This window comes from Gorilla gorilla, chromosome 10, assembly GCF_029281585.2.
Source record: "Gorilla gorilla gorilla isolate KB3781 chromosome 10, NHGRI_mGorGor1-v2.1_pri, whole genome shotgun sequence".
Classification (NCBI taxonomy): domain Eukaryota; kingdom Metazoa; phylum Chordata; class Mammalia; order Primates; family Hominidae; genus Gorilla; species Gorilla gorilla.
In genome coordinates this window covers 73,761,707-73,784,569 of record NC_073234.2, presented here as the reverse complement: position 1 = coordinate 73,784,569, position 22,863 = coordinate 73,761,707, and the positions used below count along the sequence as shown (strand labels likewise).

General features: G+C 39.4%; 1 protein-coding gene across 1 annotated transcript in view; it reads left to right on the top strand.

The window, feature by feature from the left end:
* Positions 1 to 2,097, top strand: part of SMCO2 (single-pass membrane protein with coiled-coil domains 2) — a 31,302-nt gene extending 29,205 nt beyond the window's left edge. Inside the window, 1 exon segment of the mRNA XM_031000924.3 lies at positions 1,731 to 2,097. Within this exon segment, the coding sequence (XP_030856784.2) occupies positions 1,731 to 1,929 (199 nt within the window). The 3' untranslated portion in view covers positions 1,930 to 2,097.
* The last annotated feature ends 20,766 nt before the right edge of the window (positions 2,098 to 22,863 follow it).

Here is a 22,863-nt window from a genome sequence, read left to right as displayed (position 1 = left end):
TTTTTGCTGGTTTTAGCTTCACAAGGTGGCCTTTTATTGATAATGTCCCCTAGTCCTTCCGTTCCCTTTATGGTCATCCCTTATGTACTGACCATAAATAATGTGGAGATATTGGAAAAGATCAAAGGTTTTACACGTGGCAAGGTTTGAAAATTAAATAAATAGTATTCAAAAGTTAAAAGAATATTTTATTCTTTACCAAAGATGTCTAAAATGAATAAAATTATTAGTGACACATTTTTTTGGTTCTGTACAGGTGATATGAGAAACCTTATTTCAATTTAGTTAACTATGGTTTTTTTTCCAGGGAAAAATGTCTAGACCTTTAAAAATGAATATCATGCTTAGTAATAGAAAATTTAAATTTTTAAAACTTGTATTGACTTGTAAATAAAAATCAAATGATTCATTACTGTCAAGAAATAAATATGGATTTAACTGTACCAAGAGTATTTACTGTAGGACAGAAAAAACTAGATGAGTATACTCTAAATGTAAGGAAAAAATTAAACTAAAAACTAAGACAAAATAAAAAGAATGAATGAATAAATGGAAGAAAGAAAAAAAGATCAAAAATGTATCTGGTTATATTTGGGTGATGAGATTATAGTTTCTTCATTTCTCTGTTTTCCAAATTATCTTTGCTTTAGAAAATTTGTTTTACTTTCCAAAAACTTAATGTTAAAATGTGTTTCTTTGAAAATGTCATAGTTTAGTATTTCTAAAGATGACTGGTCTTTTAATTTAGGAGGAACAGTGTTTATTTACTAGATATGTTTTCGTAGTGAGTTGTTTTTCTTTTCATAGGCAAGAACAAATCTGCCTTTGGTGCTCCTTGAAGGCAGGACACATCTGCTTCCTGTTATCAGCTCTCTAAGCCCCTTCCTAATAGAGTATCTTAAGAACATTGGCTCTTTAATAAATGTGTGAAGTGAAAGCAATTACGTGTGTAACTGCCAAGTGATAGCCAGTGGGGATAATGGCGAGAAACTTGGCTCTGGTTTATAAAACCACTGAGTTAGGTCACAAAATCGATCCATGGCTAGCTTTAACTACGCTGTAGATTTTCTCTTCTGATGTATTATAGATGGTAATTATCTCAGGTAATTGGATGATCTATGACATTTCTTCTTTGTGTTCTTCTGGATTTTCTGCCCTAATCATATAATACATTTATAACTAGAAAATAATAATGCAAGGACTTAGAATCATATCAATAAAATATGTCATAGGTGTAACCCAGAAGGATGGGTCCTCAAGGATTTAAAAAAGCTTCTATTATTTTACAAATAAAAGTCTGGTGCCAGGACAAAAACTAGGGGCAAAGAGCTCTGAATTCCCTTTATCACGTTATACTTTGTGTCCTGGGGAAAATCTAACTGCCTGTGCCTTTGTTTGCTCAAAAAGAGACATCATATACCTCATGAGTGAGGTAAAGATTGCTATAACCTGCTAGGATGTGAAAAGGACATTTCAAAGGAAAGAACCCCACACTATCCAGGGATTTTATTGTTTCATGGCTATAGGATCTTGAAATTCCAATGCCAGACCTAGCATGAACGTAAATAAGTGCTCCTCCATTCCAAGCTGCTGCTTTTACAAATGTAAACTGAAGTCAAGAGAAAATTACTTAGTTGACGTTTTAGAGCTACCTGGGTGGAGGTGCCAGGAGCCTATCAATGTGATTATTTTCAGAATTTGGTTAACACAGATGTTTTCTCTCTTTGTAGGAAACGTGCACTGAGGATTTTCATCATGTTTTATGTCCTCACCGTCACTGGACTTTTATGTTACATACTATTTTTTGGTGCTACATTTCTCTTTGAAAGGGTGCTTCTGAGAATGCTTGGGTGCCGCACCACATGGGACATACGGGAGATGAGAGAGCCTTTCTTGAATTTGGAAGTGGAAGCCTTGTTACCCTCCTAAAGATACAGAAGTTACTGTCATCCTACTGACTTTCTCACCAGTAAACATTGTGGCTTTTCCTGTATTGTGGTGGCTAACTTATTTTTCAAAAAATAACGTACAAGGTTTTTGTAAAGAACATTGTAATTACACAGAAGTTGATTGATCACGGAAAAAAAATGAAAACAGCTTATCTTTACCTTTATGAATCACGATCCCTTATTGAATCATTCCACACTTTGTTGAAAACATTTTCTTCAAACCACTAACCTTCCTTCTCCCCCAACATGGGGTACATTGAGACCACAAAGTATTATCTCCCGTGGTTATCTTCTCCATTTTGACCTCTGTTGTCTCAAAAAAGAAAGCATAAAATTCTTTCCCCTCCACTGTATCCAATTTTACTTCTATTGAATTGGAGCCCTATTTTGGAGATAGTTGGCATTTCTTGGCTTTTCTCCTTAACATTTATTTCTTCTTCTGATAATAGCACCCGAAATTTGCTTTGAAAGAACTATCCCCAGCGGGCCTAATTATAGGCGGTCTTTCAGTCAATGTCCCCTGTCTTCTTATTAATAAGAGCTGGAAAACTGTTGCATCAGACATTCTCTATAACTGAGAATTTTAAGAAGATTCACAAAATCAAAAGGAAATGATTAGAACTTTGATTTTGTAAACCACTCCGTATCTTTTTCTACTTAAATTAGCCAGACTGGTTCTGTTGCTTACAATCAAAGGAAGTCTAACTGATACAGTAGAGAATTTTGAATGTCAGACTAGAGTGTTTTATCCCTAACTTTGTAGCTAATGGAAAAATGCTAACATTTATTTTTAATATAAAAAAGTTATAATTAAAATGTGCAAAAGTAATGTTAAATAGAACCATAAAGAATAAATTAGAGTAGGAGGGCAGATGGAGTGCAAGAGTGGTTAAAAAGCCATTCAGTGGTACAGGTGGGCCAAAGAGGTGGAGATGGAAATGCAAAGACCATGAATGAAGCAGACATTATGAGGTTGGATCTTAACGGTATTTGGTTGTGTAATGGATGTGGAGTTGGAAGGCTGGTGGCCAAGAGATATGGAATACGGTCCCAGTTCTCATATTTGACTGGATCTTGAAGGATGAATAATATTTTCATGGCAGAAATGACAAAAAGGCATTTCAGAGAAAAGAAAAACCATGAGTAAAATTTAGAAGCCAGGAATATAAGACAAAGGTAGGAAAGCTGGTACAGCATAGAGCTCACCATACCAGTTTGTACAGTCTTTAGAAACAAACACTATGCCTCATTCATGTTTCTGGTCTCTGGAATAGTGATTCCCAAATGCTGGCCCATTGATTGGATGCACTGGAATCTCTTGGGGAGCTTTATACAGTAGAGACTTCCCCCATTCCCAGATATTTGGATTCAATAGAGCTAATGCAGGATCCAGAAACTTTATTTATTTATTTGAGACAGAGTTTCATTCTTGTCACCCAGGCTGGAGTGCAGTGGTGTGATCTCAGCTCATTGCAACCTCCACCTCCCAGGTTCAAGCGATTTTCCTGCCTCAGCCTCACAAGTAGCTGGGATTACAGGCATGCACCACCACGCCCAGCTAATTTTGTATTTTTAGTAGAGACGGGGTTTCACCATGTTGGCCAGGCTGGTCTCAAACTCCTGACCTCAGGTGATCTGCCCTCCTCAGCCTCCCAAAGTGCTGGGATTACAGGCGTGAGCCACCGTGCCCGGCCCAGGAACTTTATTTTTAAAAATAAAAATCCAAATTGGGTAACCATGCCTTGGTACACTGTAGGAAGATGCGGTGCACATAGTTTGTATGGACTTGATAAATACCCGTTGAAGTAAATTAAACTATGTGGTTCTTATCTTTGCAGCCTCCCTATCACCTCACCTCAGTCCTATATTCAATATTTATCTGTTCAATAATTTCAATCACAGCCATTTTTCCAATGCCCCCATCTTCCCACACCCTTGAAATAATTTTCAACTCCTTTACTATCTTATTTTTGTGTTCTAGCAATCACTTGGCCATGCCAATTTCTTCTACAGATATTTTTCTTAGATCAGCCCTATTATTTGCATTTATTTAGTTAACATTTTTAATAGGTCTTACCATAGAGATGGATCACTATTGGCCTAATCCAGCCTGTTGTTTCTACTTCCATGGATTGTCATTATGTACACAGCTGCTGAAAAGAATGGACTCCAATCATCACTTTTATCTTGATACTCTGTAGCCAGAAAACTGGGCATATTGGTTGCTAGAAATATGCAATTTGTTTTCAAGCTGTGATATTTAACAGAATTCCAAAAAGAGGCATTTAATTATACATTTGTCTGAGCATCACCTCCAGAAGTTCTGATTCTTTAAATGTGGTATGAATCTCTGATATCCTCTATTTTAATAGATTCCCCTAACAATTCTTATGACTCAAAGTTTAAGATCACCATGCTCTATGGGCAAAAAGTACCTGGGATTACAAATTAGCTGAGATCCCATACAAGGTTAATCAAGGTTCTTTGGGAGCAGGGTGAAAGGGTGAGTGTAAAGGAATTTCCAGGACACACAGAAAGGCAAAGAGCCAAAAGCTCTGGGAGCAATGACTAACATATTCAAAAGGTCTTGTGATAGGGACTATGCTGACAGATCTTAAAAAGTCACAGTTACCTTGTTTACAGATACAAGGACTATTCAGACAAATTTATAGATAGAACTTGGTGTATGTTTTTTATAATCATCAGGTAAGTTCCCATAACTAGAAACAGTACTGGTTGATTTACCTGTAAATCCCAAAAAGAAGTAGTGAGTTCAATAAAGCTTAAAATCTTGTGATAGTCACATAACACTAAAGACAAAGTAAGTTAGAGGACTAGATTGTTTTAAAGAATAAATTAATATTTTACTAACTTCCAAGACATATTCGATTAGGATTTTGACTAAGATGGGATACTTTTTCCTGGGAGATGAATATCTTTGAAGTGGGAATGGTAATATTTTCACATCAATTTGTTTTCAATTCATCAGCATCTCAAGCTGGAAAGCTGGAAGTCACAGGACTCTATTGAGAGAGGGAAACATTTAGTAACGTACTGAAATATTAAGAGGGTATGAATGTCTACGTGTGGTAACTCAGCTAACTGCTTTTGGTTGGTCAGGTCGGGTTTTATTTCAGATATTTTAATGCCATATTCAATTGAGCCAACTGCTGTACTCTAAACCATTTGCTAAAAATGTCTGAATCACTGCATAAATATGTTTTTGGTTTTGGACTAAGAGGAAAGAACATGAGTTTCACAAAATCTCCATTTGTCATGTTTTTAGGTGAAGACAGCTATGCTGTAGTGAAAGGAGCTTTGAACTTGGATTTAAAGTTGGGTTCAAGACATGATCCACTGTCAACTGTGTTTGGATGGGGTCAGCTAATCTCTCTCCCTGGAGGGGGATCCAAACAACCATTCCCCATCTGCTGAGAGTTCATAGCAAGACCCTACTTTGGACTTGGCCTTAGTCAAAGACAGTTGTCTAACCTAAGCTTCCTCTCCTTCCCTAAGGGTGGTCTGCATCCAATGCCTAACCCAGGGTACCTTTTTAGAGGGCCATCCTAGCTGCAGAGCTCCTGGTGGGGTCAGCTGAGGCCTCTAGTGCAATTGTATCACATTTCATCTCCATCTGCCCCATTCTGCTTCTACCATCCCCTCCACATTTGTCCACCCTGTGAGTGTCCCCCAGTAAACCTGTATGCAAGTCTTTGTCTCAGAGTCCTTTTCCCAGAGAACATTACCTAAAACACTTGTGGAAATAAAGAACAGTCAAATGAGAACAAGCAGAGGCTATTTATTCAGAGCTTGCAATAACAAAGGAGTCCATCAGTTGCATTTTGGCAGAGACTCAAAGGCAGGCAGAGGAGTGGGAAAGCTTTAGAGTGGGAAAAAGGCAAGGTTGGATAAGCCCTGATTGGGACATCCCAGGTGATTGATTAGGGGGTGCATATTTGACTTTCTCTAGTTGATCCTATGTTGGAAGCAGGGACAAAAATTAGGGGAGCTGCCAGTTATTTCTCACGATTTTGTTTACTCATATATAAATTGAGAAAAATAATACCTGCCTCATGAGATTGCTGGATTAAAGAGGCTGATGTTTAATAGGTTTTGAGTATTATTATTATTATTACCATGAATAATATTTTTAAACATGTGAGATTGCCTTAATTAAGAACTTTGGGTTTGACCTAATAGTGAAGAAATGAATTTGAACACACTTCCTGATATATCTTAAAGTAAAAATAAGTGAACCACAAGCCATGAAGTCTTGCTTGACTCCTTCCTTTTTCATATTCCACTCTCAGTTTGTCAGGAAATCTTGTTGCTTAATACACATGCAGAATTCAACTGCTACTCACCACCTCCCTGATAGCAACCACCTTTGCATGTCACCATTGTTGCAAAAACCAACCGACTTGCTCTCGTTCTTCTGATTCCACCCTTGCCCACATACAATTCAGCAGTCAGAGTGACACTCTTTTATAATGCAGGTCAAATCATGTCACCTTTCTGCTCCAAACCCCTTCAGTGGTTTTCCATTTCTTTCAAAGTAAATGCCAAAGTCCTTTCAACTACTTGTATTTGGCCACTGCCTTCTGTTGGCTCAAGCCTCATCCTATTCTACTTGTCCTCTTGATCACGCTTCTCAAGTTCCACTGTTCATCTTGGTGTTCCTGGAACACATCAGGCACACTCTGGTCACCAGGGCTTTGCCCGGGCCAACCCCTCTGTCTGGAAGTCTCTTCTCCATGGCTTACTCCCACAGTGCCTTCAAATCTTGGCTCAAAGGTTATCTTCTTGGCTGTAATAAAAAAGACAGATAATACTAAGTGTTGGTGAGGATGTGTAGAAATTAGAATCCTATTATATTGCTGGTGGGAATGTAAATAATACAGCCACTGTGGAAAACACTTACTCAAAAAATTAAACATAGAGTTACCATATACCTTCAGCAATTCCATGCCTAGGTATATATCCAAAAGAATTGAAAATATATATCCACATAAAAACTTGTATGTGAATGTTCATAGCAGCAGCATTCATAATAGTCAAAAAGTACAAACCAAATATCCATCAACTGATGAATAGATAAACAAAATATGGTGTACTGATACAATAGAGTTATTATTCAACCACAAAACAGAATGAGGTATTGATACATGCTACAACCTGGGTGACCTTGGAAAACATTATGTAAAGTGAAAGAAACCAGACACAAAATTCTACAGATTCAGTGATTCCATTTATATAAAGTGTCTGGAATATGCAAATCCATAGAGACAAGGCAGAAGAATGGCTGTCAGAGGTCGGGAGGAGTGACTACAAATTGATTTGGAGTTTCTTTTTGGAATGATGAACATATTCTGAAATTTCATGCTGTTGATGGTTGTACAACATTGTGACTACACTAAAAACCACAGAATTGTACACTTTAAAATAGTGAATTTTAAAATGCCGTCTTAATGAGGCTCGTATAACCATCATGTTTAAAATTGCATTCCTCCCATCCCCATCCCACCTCTCCCAAACCTGCCCTGTTCTATTTTTTGTCATGACTTCTACCATAATATATAATTTACTTATTAGGTTTATTGTTTATCTGTCTCTTTCCATGAAAATGTAAGCTCCACAAAAGCATAGACTAAACTAGGACTATATAGACATCACATTACATACAAAATATCAGAAAACATGTCTGAATGCTAAAAGGCTAAAGAGGAAAAGGAATAAGTTGTACCCAGGATGAGGGGGTCAAGGTTTAAAAGGAGTAGGTAACCAGGAGGGAGGAAATGGGCTAGATATACACATAACAATAATATGTAATAACTAACAACAGTCATGTTGTTTTAAAAATATTAGTATGTTTCATGCACTGTGTTAAGCACTTCATGCACATTTTATGATTTAATCCTCACAATTATTTTATAAGCCAGGTATTATCATTATCCCCATTTTTATACATGAAAGAATTGAGGCACAGAGGATAGTAACTTGTTTAGAGTCCCACTGTAAAAGGTAGCATCAGGATTTGAATCTAGATTTATCTGGCTGCAATATCCATGTCCTTTTCAAGTGACATGCAGCCTCCCCAAATTGGATTGTACGTTCTATGAAAGCAGGAACAATGCCATGTTAAGCCCCGCATATTTAGCATATAGCACACTACTCAGAAGATAGTAAATGTTCACAAAATATTTATGAATGACCAGCTGGGAATGAAGGCAGGTGCATGTAGTCCTAGCTACTCAGAAGGCTGAGGTGAGAGGCTCGTTTAAGCCTAGGAGTTCGAGGCTGCAGTGAGCTATGATTGTGCCACTGCACTCCAGCCTCGGTGACAGAGTGAGATCCTGTCTCTAAAACAGAGTGAGATCCTGTCTCTAAAACAAGCAAGCAAACAAAAATTATTAATGAATCAATGAACTAACATTTATTCAATATCAAGTGCAGCTTTCACCAGTGCTACATGTTTTGGAAACCACCTGCAACCCTGGCCATCTCTGGCGTCATCTCTGCCACTGACCACTGTTCCCAGAAGCAATATAGATGCAAAGGTCATTGACATAGGCAAGGAACGGCCAATGGCCTCACTCTCCACCCAGCTTGGACGTGAGCTACTTCAGGGGCTACAAAGTTTTCTGCTTTCTCCACTTCATCCCCAAATTGCGTCTTCTCTTCAAGCCTAAAGTCCAGTTACTTTTTCTAGTACTGAAGGCCTCTCCATTCCAGAGCGTTATGTTGGCTTCCTTTCCCACCTTCTGGGTAGGAGCTCACACTGCCTGTCCCAATAGCTTCTGGCTGGTGAGACTGCCATATGCTCAAAAATCAGATTTTGTCTCATGACTTTTTCCCTTTGGAAGGGCTTTTGCTGCATGTGTTGATAAACAACCAAAGCAAGTGGTTGCAGTAACTTCTATAAAAGTAGAGGTTTAACAGTTGAGATGCTTTTATCTGTAACAGGATATCTAAATTATATTGGATTAGAGAATAAGGACACTTATTATCTCATGTGGCAAAATATCCACAGCGAGGGTGGTTCCAGGGTTGGTTAGTTGAGCAGCTCAATGGCGTCATTGCTCTGAGTCACCATTTCTTCCATTCTCTTGGGTCTCCCGTCATAGTCCCAAGGTGGCTGCCGTGGCTCCAAACATTTTTATGCAACAGAAGGAAAGAGTGGGAGAAAATCTTTTCCCAGAAGCTCCCGGCTGACTTCCTCCTGGGAACCACCTGATCAGAGTAGATTACAGGCCCCAACAAACGAATAACCAGGACTGATCTGCCTCTTTTCCCCCTCCACTGCACCTGTGAGCTGAAGCACAACAAATGCTCATGCTGCTCAGTTGCCGCCAAAGAACTCGTTCTTCTAGAGAAATCGAGTACACACAAAAAGTGAACAGTCTTCTCTGGATGATAGGGTTGTAAGTGACTTTTCTTCTTCAGAAAAATTTATGCAGTGAACATGTTTTAACTTTATTTATTTATTTTGAGACAGGGTCTCACTCTGTTGCCCAGGCTGGAGTGCAGTGGCATGATCATGTCTCATTGCAACCTTGACTTCCCAGGCTCAAGCGATCCCTCCCACCTCAGCCTCCTGTGTAGCTGGGACCTCAGGCACATATCACCATGCTTGGCATGTTGTTAACATTTGTTTTAGAGATTAGGTCTCGCTATGTTTCCCAGACTGGTCTCGAACTACTGGGCTTTAGTGGTCCACCTGCGTTGGCCTCCCAAAGTGCTAGAATTACAAACATGAGCCATCATGTCAGGCTTAACTTTCTAAAAGCCTTTTTATTAAAAAGTATTCTTACAATTAACAGAAAATTTGCAAGACTAGAATGAGAAATTCCCACATACACTTTATGTAGGTTCACCAATATTTAACATTTACCACATTTGCTAAATTAATTTCCCTGTCTCTATAATTTTTCCTGAGTCATTTGAAAGTCTGCATATATCATTCTCTCTCTCTCTCTCTCTCTCTCTTTCTCTTTTTTTAAAGACAGGGTCTCACTCTGTCACCCAGGCTGGAATGCAGTGGTGCAATCATGGCTTACTGCAGCTTCTACCTCCTGGGCTCAAGCAATCCTCTTGCCTCAGCCTCCTGAGTAGCTAGGACTACAGGTCACCACACTGGGCTAATTTTCTTTTCTTTTCTATTTTTCTGTTTTTTTCTTTTCTATTTTCTGTTTTTTCTATTTTCTATTTTTCTATACAGGGTCTTGGTATGTTGCCATTCTCTTTTCTTTATAATACTTGAAAGTGTATATCCTAAGAACAAAAAATACTCTCTTACAGATCAATGATATGGTTGTAAAATTTAGGAAATTTAATATTGATACATTACTTTAGTCTACCACCTACATTCTAATTTTGTCAATTGTCCCAATGCTGTCTTTATAGAAATTCTTTTCCATGTAGGATCTAGTTTAGGATCTTGTATTAGGAATCTTGTCAAGTCTTTGTAATGTCCTTTTATCTGGATGACTTTCTCAACCTTTCTTTGTCTTTCATGCCCTTGACATGTTCTAACAGTAGGTCAATTATTTTCCAGAATGTCTATCAGTTTGGGTTTGGTTGATGCTTATTCAGGATTAGATTCAGATTATGCATTTTTGGCCGGAATGTTACCTAAGTGGTGTTGTGTTCTTTTCAGGATATCATCTCCGGAAGTATACAAAGTCCATCTGCCCCTCATTGGTGATGTTAATTTTGATCACCTGGTCAAGGTATTGTCTGGTTTCCCCACTGATGTACAACGTTTTAATCATAAGGGAAAATTATTTTAAAGTAATGTATTATAAAATATCACATTACAATAACTGGGAACTGAATTTAAATGAAAAATTGTATGTCATGCTCTCCTGTTTGTACAAAGAACACTTACTACACCCCACTGGTCGCACCAAACTTGAGAGATAAATAGGACTTGAAAGCATCATGTTGCAGAAAAGAAACTAAGGTTTGGAGAGGTAAAGTCAGTTGCCCAATGTTTGTGCCAGAGCCAGGACTAGGACCAGAACACTCTCTCCCTGATCTGCCACCCTTCGCCCTCCACAGTACTCAAAAGCCACAGTGTAACAAATGCTTCTCCCTGCTCAGCTGTCACCCAAGAACTCTTCAAAAGAAATTCCTTCCTTCCCTTCCTTGTCACTTAATATAATTGTAAGATTCCAAGTCTTCAGTTCCAGACTCCAGATCTGTTCACATTAAAATGCAATCCAGGTCCAAACTGGAAGTGAGTTTCCTGTTTTATCATTTAAATGAGTTACCTTAAGCCTTGGTTATCTCAGCAAACTTTCTTCTCACTGCTCACTGGTCATACTTGGAGCCAGCCAAAAATGAGATAAAGAGGCTAGGATACAGTATGCTGGATTCATTCCACAGAGGTGTCTTTGTATGCTTGTGAGTAGAAGAGTAATGATGTTTTTTTTTCCTGGCTGGAAACAGAATCAACTGTGCTATTTTGAAATCTACCAAAGGCAGACAGCCCAAGAACCTATAATTGCAGAGAGACACAGTTTTTTCTGGCATCCGTGTCTGTGTGTGTAGGTTGTGAAAAGCAATACTGGCCTAGCAGTAGATTTAGCGTCAAGCGAGCTGAGATTTAGTCCCAGGACTGTCACTAACATATTGCCTGTATTGCCATTTTGTTCACAATAGCAAGTAGTGACCTTTCTGTGCCTCTGCTTCTCCAACCAGTGATAAGAAGAGCTGCTCTTACATATGCACACTGGTATTTCATGAAGACAAATAGAACATAGTGAAGGGAAAAAAGCGTACTGGTTCTTCCACTTAGTGGCTGTGGGTTATGAGCAGAATTTTGTCACTGTCAAATTCATATGTGGAAGTCCTAACCCCTGGTATGTGAATGTATTTGGAGATAGGGTCTTTAAAGAGGTAATTAATTTAATTTTTTTATTTTTTATTTTTATTTTTAAGATGTTTGATTTATTTTTAATAACCCTTCATTGTATATTTTATATGCTCTCAAGTTACAGAAAACTGCAAAGCTGAAATTCAACATTGGCTAGTGTCAAATGATTCCTTTTTTAAAAAAAGATTTTGGTTTTAGGAGTGCAACAAATGGATCATGGAGAATGAATGCAGTAGATCATTACACAAGTGATCAGTCAGCATCTTTGCCTCCACATTAAAGTTACTGAGTGAATAGCTCAGATTTATAATATCTGAATTTCATGCCAGCGTAAAACCCACAACCTTGACTAAGTTATCATAAGACATTAGGAAGAAAGTATGGTGATAATATATCCATCCAAATGCTACATAAATGGAAACACTGTAAGTTGGCTGAGCACCTGAATAATCTAATTCATAATGTCTCCAAAAAACCATACAATGATTTAGGGGAAATAATGAATGAAAATAAAGACATATATAATTTAAGATATGTATGTGTCATATGTATTTCAGTCTTTAGACTTAAACAGCGTGTTAACTTGCCTAGATAATTGTCCACTAAAAGATAAAATATTCTGATTTTTTTCTGCTACTGTTGGAGACATTCTTATACAGTTTCATTAAAGTTATTAAGTTTGAAAATGTACCTTTCTCATATTTTTCTAAAGAAATTTCTGATGTAGTGAAATTATATTAACTTTCAAGGTAGACAAACCAGCCCTATGACATACTAGCTACATTGACTTGAGTAAGTTTTTTTAATTCTTTATTTTTGTTAGTTTCCCATTTTTATTAAAAACAATTATGAAATGACAACTAAAGAGGTAATTAATTTAAAATGAAGCCAAGAGGGTGGGCCTTCATCCCAAAGACCATGTGAAGTGACAGAGAGAAGGTAGCTATCCACTAGACAAGAAGAGAGGCTTCAGAAGAAGGTGCCACCTGCGTTGACACTGATCTTGGCCTGCTGGCCTTCAGAGCCATGAGAATATATATTTCTGTTGTTTATGGCACCTGACCTGTGGGACTTTGTTATGATAACCCAAGCAAACTAATCCAGGGACCCCAGGAAAGTTACTTAACTCTTCTAGGCAGGATAAGTGACATAATTTTCAGGGTCCAGCATAAATGAAAATGTGGGTTCCCTTGTTTAAACGTTTCTAAGAATTTCAAGACAGCAACAGTCAAGCATTAAACCAAGTATGGGGACCACTCTAAGCAGCCCTGTGCAACTGCACGTGTTACCCACCCATGGAGCCGATTCTGGTTCTAGGCCTCAGTTTTGTCATCTGGAAAGTGGGGGTAATAATTGCACTTACTTTTAGGGCTGTTGGGAAGATTAAATCAGATTCTAGGACTAAGCTTTCAGAGTACATGAAAGGGCAACCCAGAAAGGTGTTCAAAGTTTGACATTAATTGTCGTGCCTGGGTTGAGTTCCAGGATCACAAGAAAGAATAGTTTGTTTTCTTTTTCGCCATTTACGGTCAATGAGCCATTAGTCAGTGGGAAGAGAGAGTGGAGATGGGGAGGAGAGAGCATGGATATTTTAAAGCTGAGAGATTCTGCTGGGGCGAACAATGCAGATTGTTTGATGATTTGCTTGTTTATAGTCTGAGGGTCTCTGCTCCAGGGCAAGTGACTTCTTTCTTCTCCTCCTTCTCTCTTGCCTGCTACCCAGGAAGTATGCTCCACTGCAAGTGGCATTTGGACTCCAGAGCATCTGTGTTGTTGCCTGACTTTCTGACAAAAGTGTTATTATTTCCACACATATGACTCTTTTATTCTATAAATAAATAAAGCTTTAGAAGTCAACCGAACACAACCCTGATGTCTAAAATAGGATAGAATAAATAAAGCTGATCCTTATAATATTAATCCACATTAGAAGGTAAAGAAAGCCAGAGGATTCTGAGTGACATTTTGAAAGGAGGCAATTATTTTATTTGACATATTTATTATCTTCTAAAATAATTTAGACACCAGGAGTTTGAATGGATTAGAATAAAACAACCAACATGAAAGCTTTTCCAAACAATAATATTATATGGCAATAATCTTTAGTATAAGACAAAGTTCTAACTGAATCTTCTGCTGGTATTTTGGTAGATTTCATAGCATAGTGAACAGAAGAAATCTTAGCAGTTCTTCTTTGCAATTCAACCTCTCCCAAAGGGGGCTGAATCTAGGGTCCAAATCTTTTCCTTCTTAACATGATGATGTGTAGCCACCCCAGAACAATTGGGTTCAACTTTTATGTAACAAAGCTGTGAGCTGTTTTTCTGTCTCAACAGATGTCAGGTCATGTAACCAGAGCATGCCCAGATGAACTAAATGTGCAACAACAGAGTGAACTTAAATGCTCAGAAGGAGGATTGGAGACTGAATTAAGAAGTAGACACCTCATGGCCGGATGCAGGATCCAATCAAATCGAGTTCTGGTGTCCCCATGGCAGGAAGCAGTCAGACCATGCCTCCCGACATTACCTCATTGCAAGATCCAATCAGATCACACCTCATTACCCTATGGTTATAAAACCTGGCTCAGCCCCCAGCTAAGAGAGACAATGCTTTGGGAACTAGTCCTGTTCTCCTTATGTGTTACATTAATTTTTAAAATCCCCTTGTTAAATCCTCCTTGGTTGTGGTCATTGGGTTAACACCTGCCCAGTGACCAAATCTACCTGTTGTGTGGGTAACAGATGGAATCACTAAGTCACGATATCCATTGATTGCCCTTTTGATAGGAAAGCTCAGAACTTTACAAACCAGTCCTATAAGAAGCAGCATCTTTCCTTATACTACTGGTTACTCTCATAAATGTAACTCAATAAAAGTGAAATAGGGTTGATTGAGGGAAGTTTTTTGTTTGTTTGTTTTGAGACAGAGTCTCACTCTGTTGCCCAGGCTGGAGTGCAATGGCATGATCTCAGTTCACTGCAACCTCCGCCTCCTGGGTTCAAGCGATTCTCCTGCCTCAGCCTCCTGAGTACAGGCGCGCGCCACCGCGCCTGGCTAATTTTTGTATTTTTAGTAGAGACGGGGTTTCACCATGTTGGTCAGGCTGGTCAGGCCGGTCTCAAACTACTGACCTCGTGATCCGCACGCCTTGGCCTCCCAAAGTGTTGGGATTACAGGCATGAGCCACCGTGCCCAGCCTGTTTTTTTTGTTTTTGTTTTGATTTTAGTAACATGAGATATGCTATGTCCTGACTCTGTTCTCATTATAGTTAAAATAAATAAATCTAAACTCCTTCAAGACCCTAAGTGATCTGGCTGCTGATATGAGAGTCTGTAGAAAGATAAAACAATATTCAAGCTTCTTTTCTTTTGGCCCTTTGTTCATTGCCCTTGTAATCATAGCTTCTTCATGCTAGTTGCTTAGGGAAGGAATGAAGTAGAACAGGGCCATGTAATTAATATAATGATATTTAGTTAATATGCAATGATAATTATATGTTGTAAACTAATACATTCTAAAATTCCCACAATGTGTGACAAAAATATACCACCAAGACAGACTGAGATTGACCTAAAGTAATGTCACAATGTAACATGATTTAGAGACAAACTTAATCTTGATCACCAGATTATACATTAAGAACTTTCACCTCACTTCAGAATAAAACACTTCACTTTGTCTGCTCTATTTTTTTCAGGGAAGGTAAAATGCTCTCACATTTATTGTCTCGTTTAAATTCACAGCATTCCTTAAGCGCTTTCAAGTAGTAAGGCATTAAAAGTATTCAGATTACCTCAGGTGATAGAAATTTAGTGTGAGACTACCCGAGGAAGGGAGGAAATGCAGGAAAACCACTGAACCGTCAAGCCTCATGAGAACTGGAGCACAGTCCAGGATTCAAGAGTGAATCTACTAGTCTATTATTCTTACAGCTGAGCTTCTCTCTCAGCACAGACTGTACTGCCAAACTCGGTTGTATTATGCTATTTCCTAGTTATGTGACCATGGACAAGTTACTTAAGCTCTCTGTGGCTTGGTTTTCTCATCTGCAAAGTGGAAACAGGGTTGAAGGTAATATATTTAAAGGCATTTAAAATACAGTTCATGTCTCCCTTATCTGAACTGCTTGGGACCAGAAGTGTTTAGGATTTCAATTTTTTTTTTTTTTTTTCAGATTTTGGAATACTTGGATTTTACTTACAGGTTCTTATAAGTAACTTGCCAGCATCCCTAATCTAAAAATCTGAAATCCAAATTGCTCCAATGGACATTCCCTTTGAGCGTCGTGTTGGCACTCAAAATTTCAGATTTTGGAGCATTTTGAATTTCAGATTTTCAGATTAGAAATGCTCAACCTGTAGTACCTGACACACAAAAATCGGCATGTGTTCGCTATCATCATTACCATTTTAATTATTGCTGTCCTATTTTTGATTCCTTCAGTAGCTAGCGTCCACCACCCCTGTGGCATCCACTGCCTCATGGCTCCTGACTACTGCTTTTTCTAGGTGTGACTCTCAGCACATGCCACCCTTTTCTGCTTTATGTTTTACTTCAGCTCCTGTCTACTTTCTTCTGATTTCATCTTCTAGACCTCATGCTTCTACTTACTATTCTGTGCATGACCTTTATTCATTCTGTTTATGACCTTTATTCCATGTGCCTCCTTGCTTCTGCTCTACTCTGTGGTCTGGTTTTCTAGACATATTCAATGTGTCATATTAAACGTCTTGAGGGAAGATATACATGGCCCAGTTAGTGGGTGTTCAGTACAGATCTCTGCTGAACAGTTCCTGTGCCTGTTTGCCCCAGGCCGTTGACAAATGTATACCTGGCTGTCTTCATTCAGGTGGGAATCCATGCTTCAATCAGTGCTATTGAAGGGTCGTAGGAAGGTTGCCGAGGAATCCTGGGTATACAGAGCCATTTCAGACTCTCAGAAGGAAGTTGTGGAGTTAGCAGCATCAGAGTTTCATGGAACACCCTTTTTTAGTTTGTTTGCATTAATGACATCCCAATCACAGATGAAGAAACTGAAGCTCAAAACTATCAAATGATGCTGGGTCTTATAACTCAGAGCACACACTTAACTAATTTTACCAAAGAAGAGGTGATATTTCTTACACTTTCTTTTATTCAGAAATGGGTGATGACCTTTTTTCAGAAATGAATGTAAAAGGCACTAATATGGCTATTACATTATGTATAATTCAGAATTCAAGCCATTTAGGATCAAATGGAAATTAAAGTGAAATAAGATTAAGAGGTTTAAAGCCTTTAAAAGACGGACATACTGGCTGGGCACGGTGGCTCATGCCTATAATCCCAGCACTTTGGGAGGCCGAGGTGGGCAAATCATGAGGTCTGGAGTTCGAGACCAGCCTGACCAACATGGTGACACCCATCTCTACTAAAAATACAAAAAATTAGCTGGGTGTGGTGGTGGGTGCCTGTAACCCCAGCTACTCAGAAGGCTGAGGCAGGAGAATTGCTTGAATCTGGGAGGCGGAGGTTGCAGTGAGCCGAGATCACGTCACTGCACTCTAGCCCAGGTGACAGTGCGAGACACTGTCTCAAAGAAAAAAAAAAAAAGACAGACATACTAAAGTGATAGTTGGGATACTTTCCCATTGCTTCCTTAATACCCTGGCTAGTTTAACAAAGCACAGTACTGATTATCTGGCAATTCAGATGTTGCACAGTCAGCATCCTTCAGTGGAAAGGAATTTCTGAAGATAGACTCTGGAAGAGCAAGGGAAAGTAGCAGAGAATCTAATTTTTATGGGACTTGGGAGATAGATGCTATATCCTGAAGATTTATCAGCAACTTGTTTCAACGTGCCAGGAAAATTTCTTCAATGAAAGCATTTGTTTAAGCCAATTTTTCCATCATCATCTTACATCTGTTTTAGCTAAAATTTATTTCTCTTAGTCTTCTTTGACAGAAGTGTCTGGGTTAAAGTTAACCTGCCATTTTAAAATGTAAGTTCTAGTTAAGTAAAAGAATTCTAGTTAAATATTAGGAAAGACTAAAGAGACAATAAATTAATGATTGTCTAGGTGACAGGTGAGTGAAGTAGAAATTAATGGATCAGTCTGAAGCCTCGGAATTGTATATATGGCACTGGTCCAGGGAATGTCAAGTTGGGTAAATTTTGATCAGTAGTGAGCCACGACGTATTATTTTAAAACTGAGGCCTATTTAATATTGTGGCAGGTGGAAATCAAGGGGGGACTTACTGGTTTTGAGTAATGCTCTGTTGTTACTGGGCGTGTTCCTAAGACTTTGAAGAGGCCAATGCACAGTGCATGTTGATAGGAAGGATGGCGGGGCTCTCCCACCCAAAGGCTTGACAGCTGTAGAAAGGCTTGGGCTGCTTGGGGCAAACATTATGCAGATCACCTACATGCAATGAAAAACAGGAATTGCTCCTGTGTATTGAAAAGGCTGGCTCCCTATCTTGTTGACCTGTCTCAGAATACAGAAACCAGACATACTTTTTAGGAGATTCAATTAAGGAAGTTTGTAATGAGGTTAATTGTTTAAGGGAATGTAATTTGTTTAGTTTAGTCATTCGTTGAACATTAATCAAAGACCATGAAAACCAATTATCCTTATTTTTAATTAAAATTTTTCAACTTATAAATAGACTAATAAAATGAGTAAGTTGAATGTAACTAGATTTTTAGATGTATCTGGTGGGTAACCAGAGAATAACCAGCACAATTGGGTTGTAAGGAAAAAGTGATTAAAATAAGACTCCCCACTTGGAGCAAGATATTGTGCCTATTTCTAACCTGTCTCTATGGGCAAGAAAGGAATGGGGAGGAGGGTTGGATTCAGAAATGACGTCAATGGTGATAGCTAGGTAGTGGCTTAGCATTCAATGAAAGGATATTAAAATAATGTCTGGATTATCACCAATGCCACGCTTAGGATCAGACAGAATAAGCAGTAATTTCCTTTAGAAGGAATTCTAAAGCTAAGCTTGTTTGATTTGGATTTGGGTTCATGATTTATACCATGTGTTTAACCCACTCTGTGTTTGGCAGTGTGACTGGGATAACAACAACTGGAGGCACCCAGATCCTTTGTGATCAGTCTGGTCAAGTTATTCCTGAACTTCTGAAGACCTAGACCATAGCAGGTTATGAGTTTCAAGCAAAAGACAGCATTCATTCACTTATTCATTCAGTGAATATTTAATCAATGTCTATGGGACAAAACATGGTTCTAGATCCTACAAAGGATGTAAAGATGAAATAAATAAGCATTCTGTTCTTGAGGACTGTAAGAAACTTGGAGCCAGAAAGCAACATAAGGAACCTATAAAAATTATAGTACAATTGTTTTATGTTGTAGGAAAAAGGAAAATATGTTTGCTTATCACCTATGATGTGTCAGGCAAGGTGCTCTGTCATCTTGCATATGACATCTTGTCAGATCCTTGCAACAACACTGTGAGGTAGATTTTTGTAGAAACAGGCAAAAATCACAGTGAGGATGTATTATTAGGAAATATGGGTGCAAAGTCATGCAGTGCATGCAGTGTGGGCATATGAAGAGGAGTCGAAAATAAGCTCAGAAAGGTAAGTTGGGGGCAAGGATGTGAAGGCTTTTGGATACCAGTCAAGAAAGTTTGATGAGTTTTGTTCCTTGGTAAAGGGAGACTCATTTAAGTGTTTAGAGTCAGGAGTGATCAGGGTTGTGCTTTAGAGAGCTGCAGCTGGAAGCCTGTAAATACCAGACAGGCAAATGCTGTGGATTTGATGAGTAGGGTGAGCCTCTTCTGGTATCTGCATCCAGAGAAGGGGAGGTGTCCTCATGCCTGCTCAGATTTGGGGATGGTGTAACAAAAGAGTCAGCTTGTTCTGTTACTGCAAAGGGCAGAAGTGAGAGTGTAAATTGTGGACAATCAATGCTTCAGACATAGAAAGACAAAATAGGTTTGGAGTCAAATAGACCTTGGTTTCAATCCCAGTTGTGGGGGATCTGCAGCAATTTACTTGTATAACCCTGGAGAGTCTTTGATTCCTCATGTCAAAATGATGCTAATAACACTTACCTTACAGGATGTTTATGAGGATTAAATGAGACACAAGACAGATGTCTTTGGGGAGAAAGTCAGTAAAGCAGGATCTAGATGGATATGAGAAAGATCTTTTTTTTTTTGAGATGGAGTTTTGCTCTTGTTGCCCAGGCTGGAGTGCAATGGTGCGATCTCGGCTCACCGCAACCTCGGCCTCCCAGGTTCAAGCAATTCTCCCGCCTCAGCCTCCCGAGTAGCTGGGATTACAGGCATGCGCCATCAAGCCTGGCTAATTTTTTTTGTATTTTTAGTAGAGACGGGGTTTCTCCATGTTGGTCAGGCTGGTCTCGAACTCCTGACCTCAGGTGATCCGCCCACCTCGGCTTCCCAAAGTGCTGGGATTACAAGCGTGAGCCACCACACCCAACCGAGAAAGATCTTTAATGGTGGGCTGCTTGCTTATTTTGTGTGTTACTGGTTGCCAGATAAGTTCAAGCAGGGGCTGGAAGCTACCTGTAAGGAATGCTAAAGAAGGGTTTCTTGCATTTTAATAGTGGTTGCATCAAATGACTTTTAGGATCCATTTCAAGTTCTAATTGAGCAGGTGTTCTCCTGCTCTGCAGTGTCTCTTGCTCCCTACCCCGCAATAGTGATACTCTGGCAAAAAGTTACCACAGGTAAGGTTAGTCATAGGAATAACTAGGCAGAAAATATCTAGACCTACAGAATAAATTAGCATTGAAATCATAGGAATCATAAATGATCATTTGCACTAAGCCAGCCAGGAGCCGGGATAGTGAGGAGTAAGTTCTGGCTACCTGCTCATCAGGCATCCTGTCTTGCTTCTGCTGCATTATTCTGATTTTTTTGGAGTTTCCCCAAGATACCCAGAGGCCAGTGATTTCAGTATGTTTATTTAAGGGTTACACTGTCTTCAAAAAATGAAGTATCATGGTGAGGCCTAAATGTAGAGCAGATAAAAGAGCTGTAACTCTGGTTAAAGGGAGGTAGAAGGAGGCTGAAATCTCAACCATTGGTTCCTTCCTCACCCACTCTGTAACCTCTAGCTTGAATGTTACTGCTCCAGACCTGGCCCGTTTTCAGCCTTCCCTTTGAGTCTTTTGTTTTCTGGATTCTGGATGGCAGCTGTTATCACTCCAGCTGCAGAAAGGATGGGAGGCAACTTCCTGTTTTTCTATCCTGCCATCTCTGTGGGGGTGGGACATTCCCTCCCCCATCTCCTGTGGCTGGCTGTAGTTTTGGAAAAACGTGAGCCTGGCTGCAGCCGTCCTGACTAGGGCTGGAGGAATGGCTGGTAGCCACCCAGCCTCTGTTTGAAGGCATCTGGGAGCAAGGCAGGCAACAGACACTGACGGACAAGTTGTGTCCCTGACTGTGGGACAGGGAAGGGTCAGTAGTTAAGAGACAGGTGAAGTAGTTGGTCCAGAAGTGATCTGAGGAAGTTAAGGGTGTTGAACGAATGGTGGGTAGGGGTGTGGGAGAACAGAAGGGCTCTGGCCAAAGCATAAAAAGAGAGAAAGAGAGAGAAAAAAAGAACAAGAAGAAACAGTTAAAGTTTTTGTCTGAGAGATTATTTGGGGATAGACTGCATTTAAAGAATGGAAGAGAATAGAAATGATACAATGATCTGTTTTCTCATGCCCTATATTTTTATTGAGACTTTTCCTTGAATTGGGTATAAGGAATATAAAGAGGTCCTATAAGCAAGATGCTTGCTCTTCAGAGTTTGGGAAGGCAGGAAAGGCATTTAACTAGACATGTATAACCACATGTTTACACATCTGTACAATCTCAATCCTTATAACAACCTTTAACATAGGTATTGTCAGCCCTATTTTAAAGAGGAGGTAACTGAGATTTGGGATGGATGTTTTAGTGACTTGCCCAAAGTTACCCAATAGCTAAGTGGCAGAGCCAGGCCAAGAACCTTGAGTCCTTTTTTCTGTCCACTGTAACACACAGCTAAGTCTTGGCAGAGGACGAGGACTTTAATTTAATTAGGCTTTGAGAGAAGGGTGGGACTTAACACACAGATGAGTGGGGATTTCGGTTAGGCTGAAAGGTGAGAACGAAGCAGGGATCTGTGAGTAGACCTGTTTGACTACAGAGAGGGTTTCCTGGGAGCGAAGTGGGAGATAAGCTGGGAAGGGTAAGAAGCAGAATAAGAGAGAGTTTTAAATGGCTAGATAAGAATTGCAGGGAAAGGGGGACCTGATTTAGAGGGGAAGATGTTGATGACAAAACCAAACATTTTAGAAAACTCATCTGGTAGTGGTACAGAGAAATAATTAGAACTGGGGGAAACTGGAGTCAGAAATTCAAGTCAGGAGTTTGGAATACTGCAGGTCTGACAAGCAACAAGATGGTAATTATATAAAGTAGGTGTGTGAGAGCAGGGGCCCAAGCCTGTGGATTTCTTGTAGCATTCTATTGTTTGAAAAAGTATAAATTATGCACACTCAATACTTGAGATATAGAAAGAAAAACAGTGGCTTTGGAGTCAAATAGACCTTGGTTTCAATCCAAGTTCTAGGTGATCTGGAGAAATTTACTTACATAACTTTGCTGAGCCTTTGATTCCTTATGTTAAAATAGGGCTAGTAACACTCAATTTATAGGATGATTGGGAAGATTAAACAAGACACAATGCTGGATTCTGTGCATCCCTCTACAATTTTTGGCAGATCGGTGAACTGTATGGCATGCCATCAATCAAAAAACAATGAGGCCTGGTGTGGTGGCTCACGCCTGTAATCCCAGCAGTTTGGGAGGCCGAAGAGGGTAGATCACCTGAGGTCAGGATTTCGAGACCAGTCTGGCCAACATGGCGGAAACCCCGTCTCTACTGAAAATACAAAAATTAGCCGGGTGTGGTGGTGGGCGCCTGTAGTCTCAGCTACTCGGAGGCTGAGGCAGTAGAATCACTTGAACCCAGGAGAAGGAGGTTGCAGTGAGCCAGATCATGCCACTGCACTCCAGCCT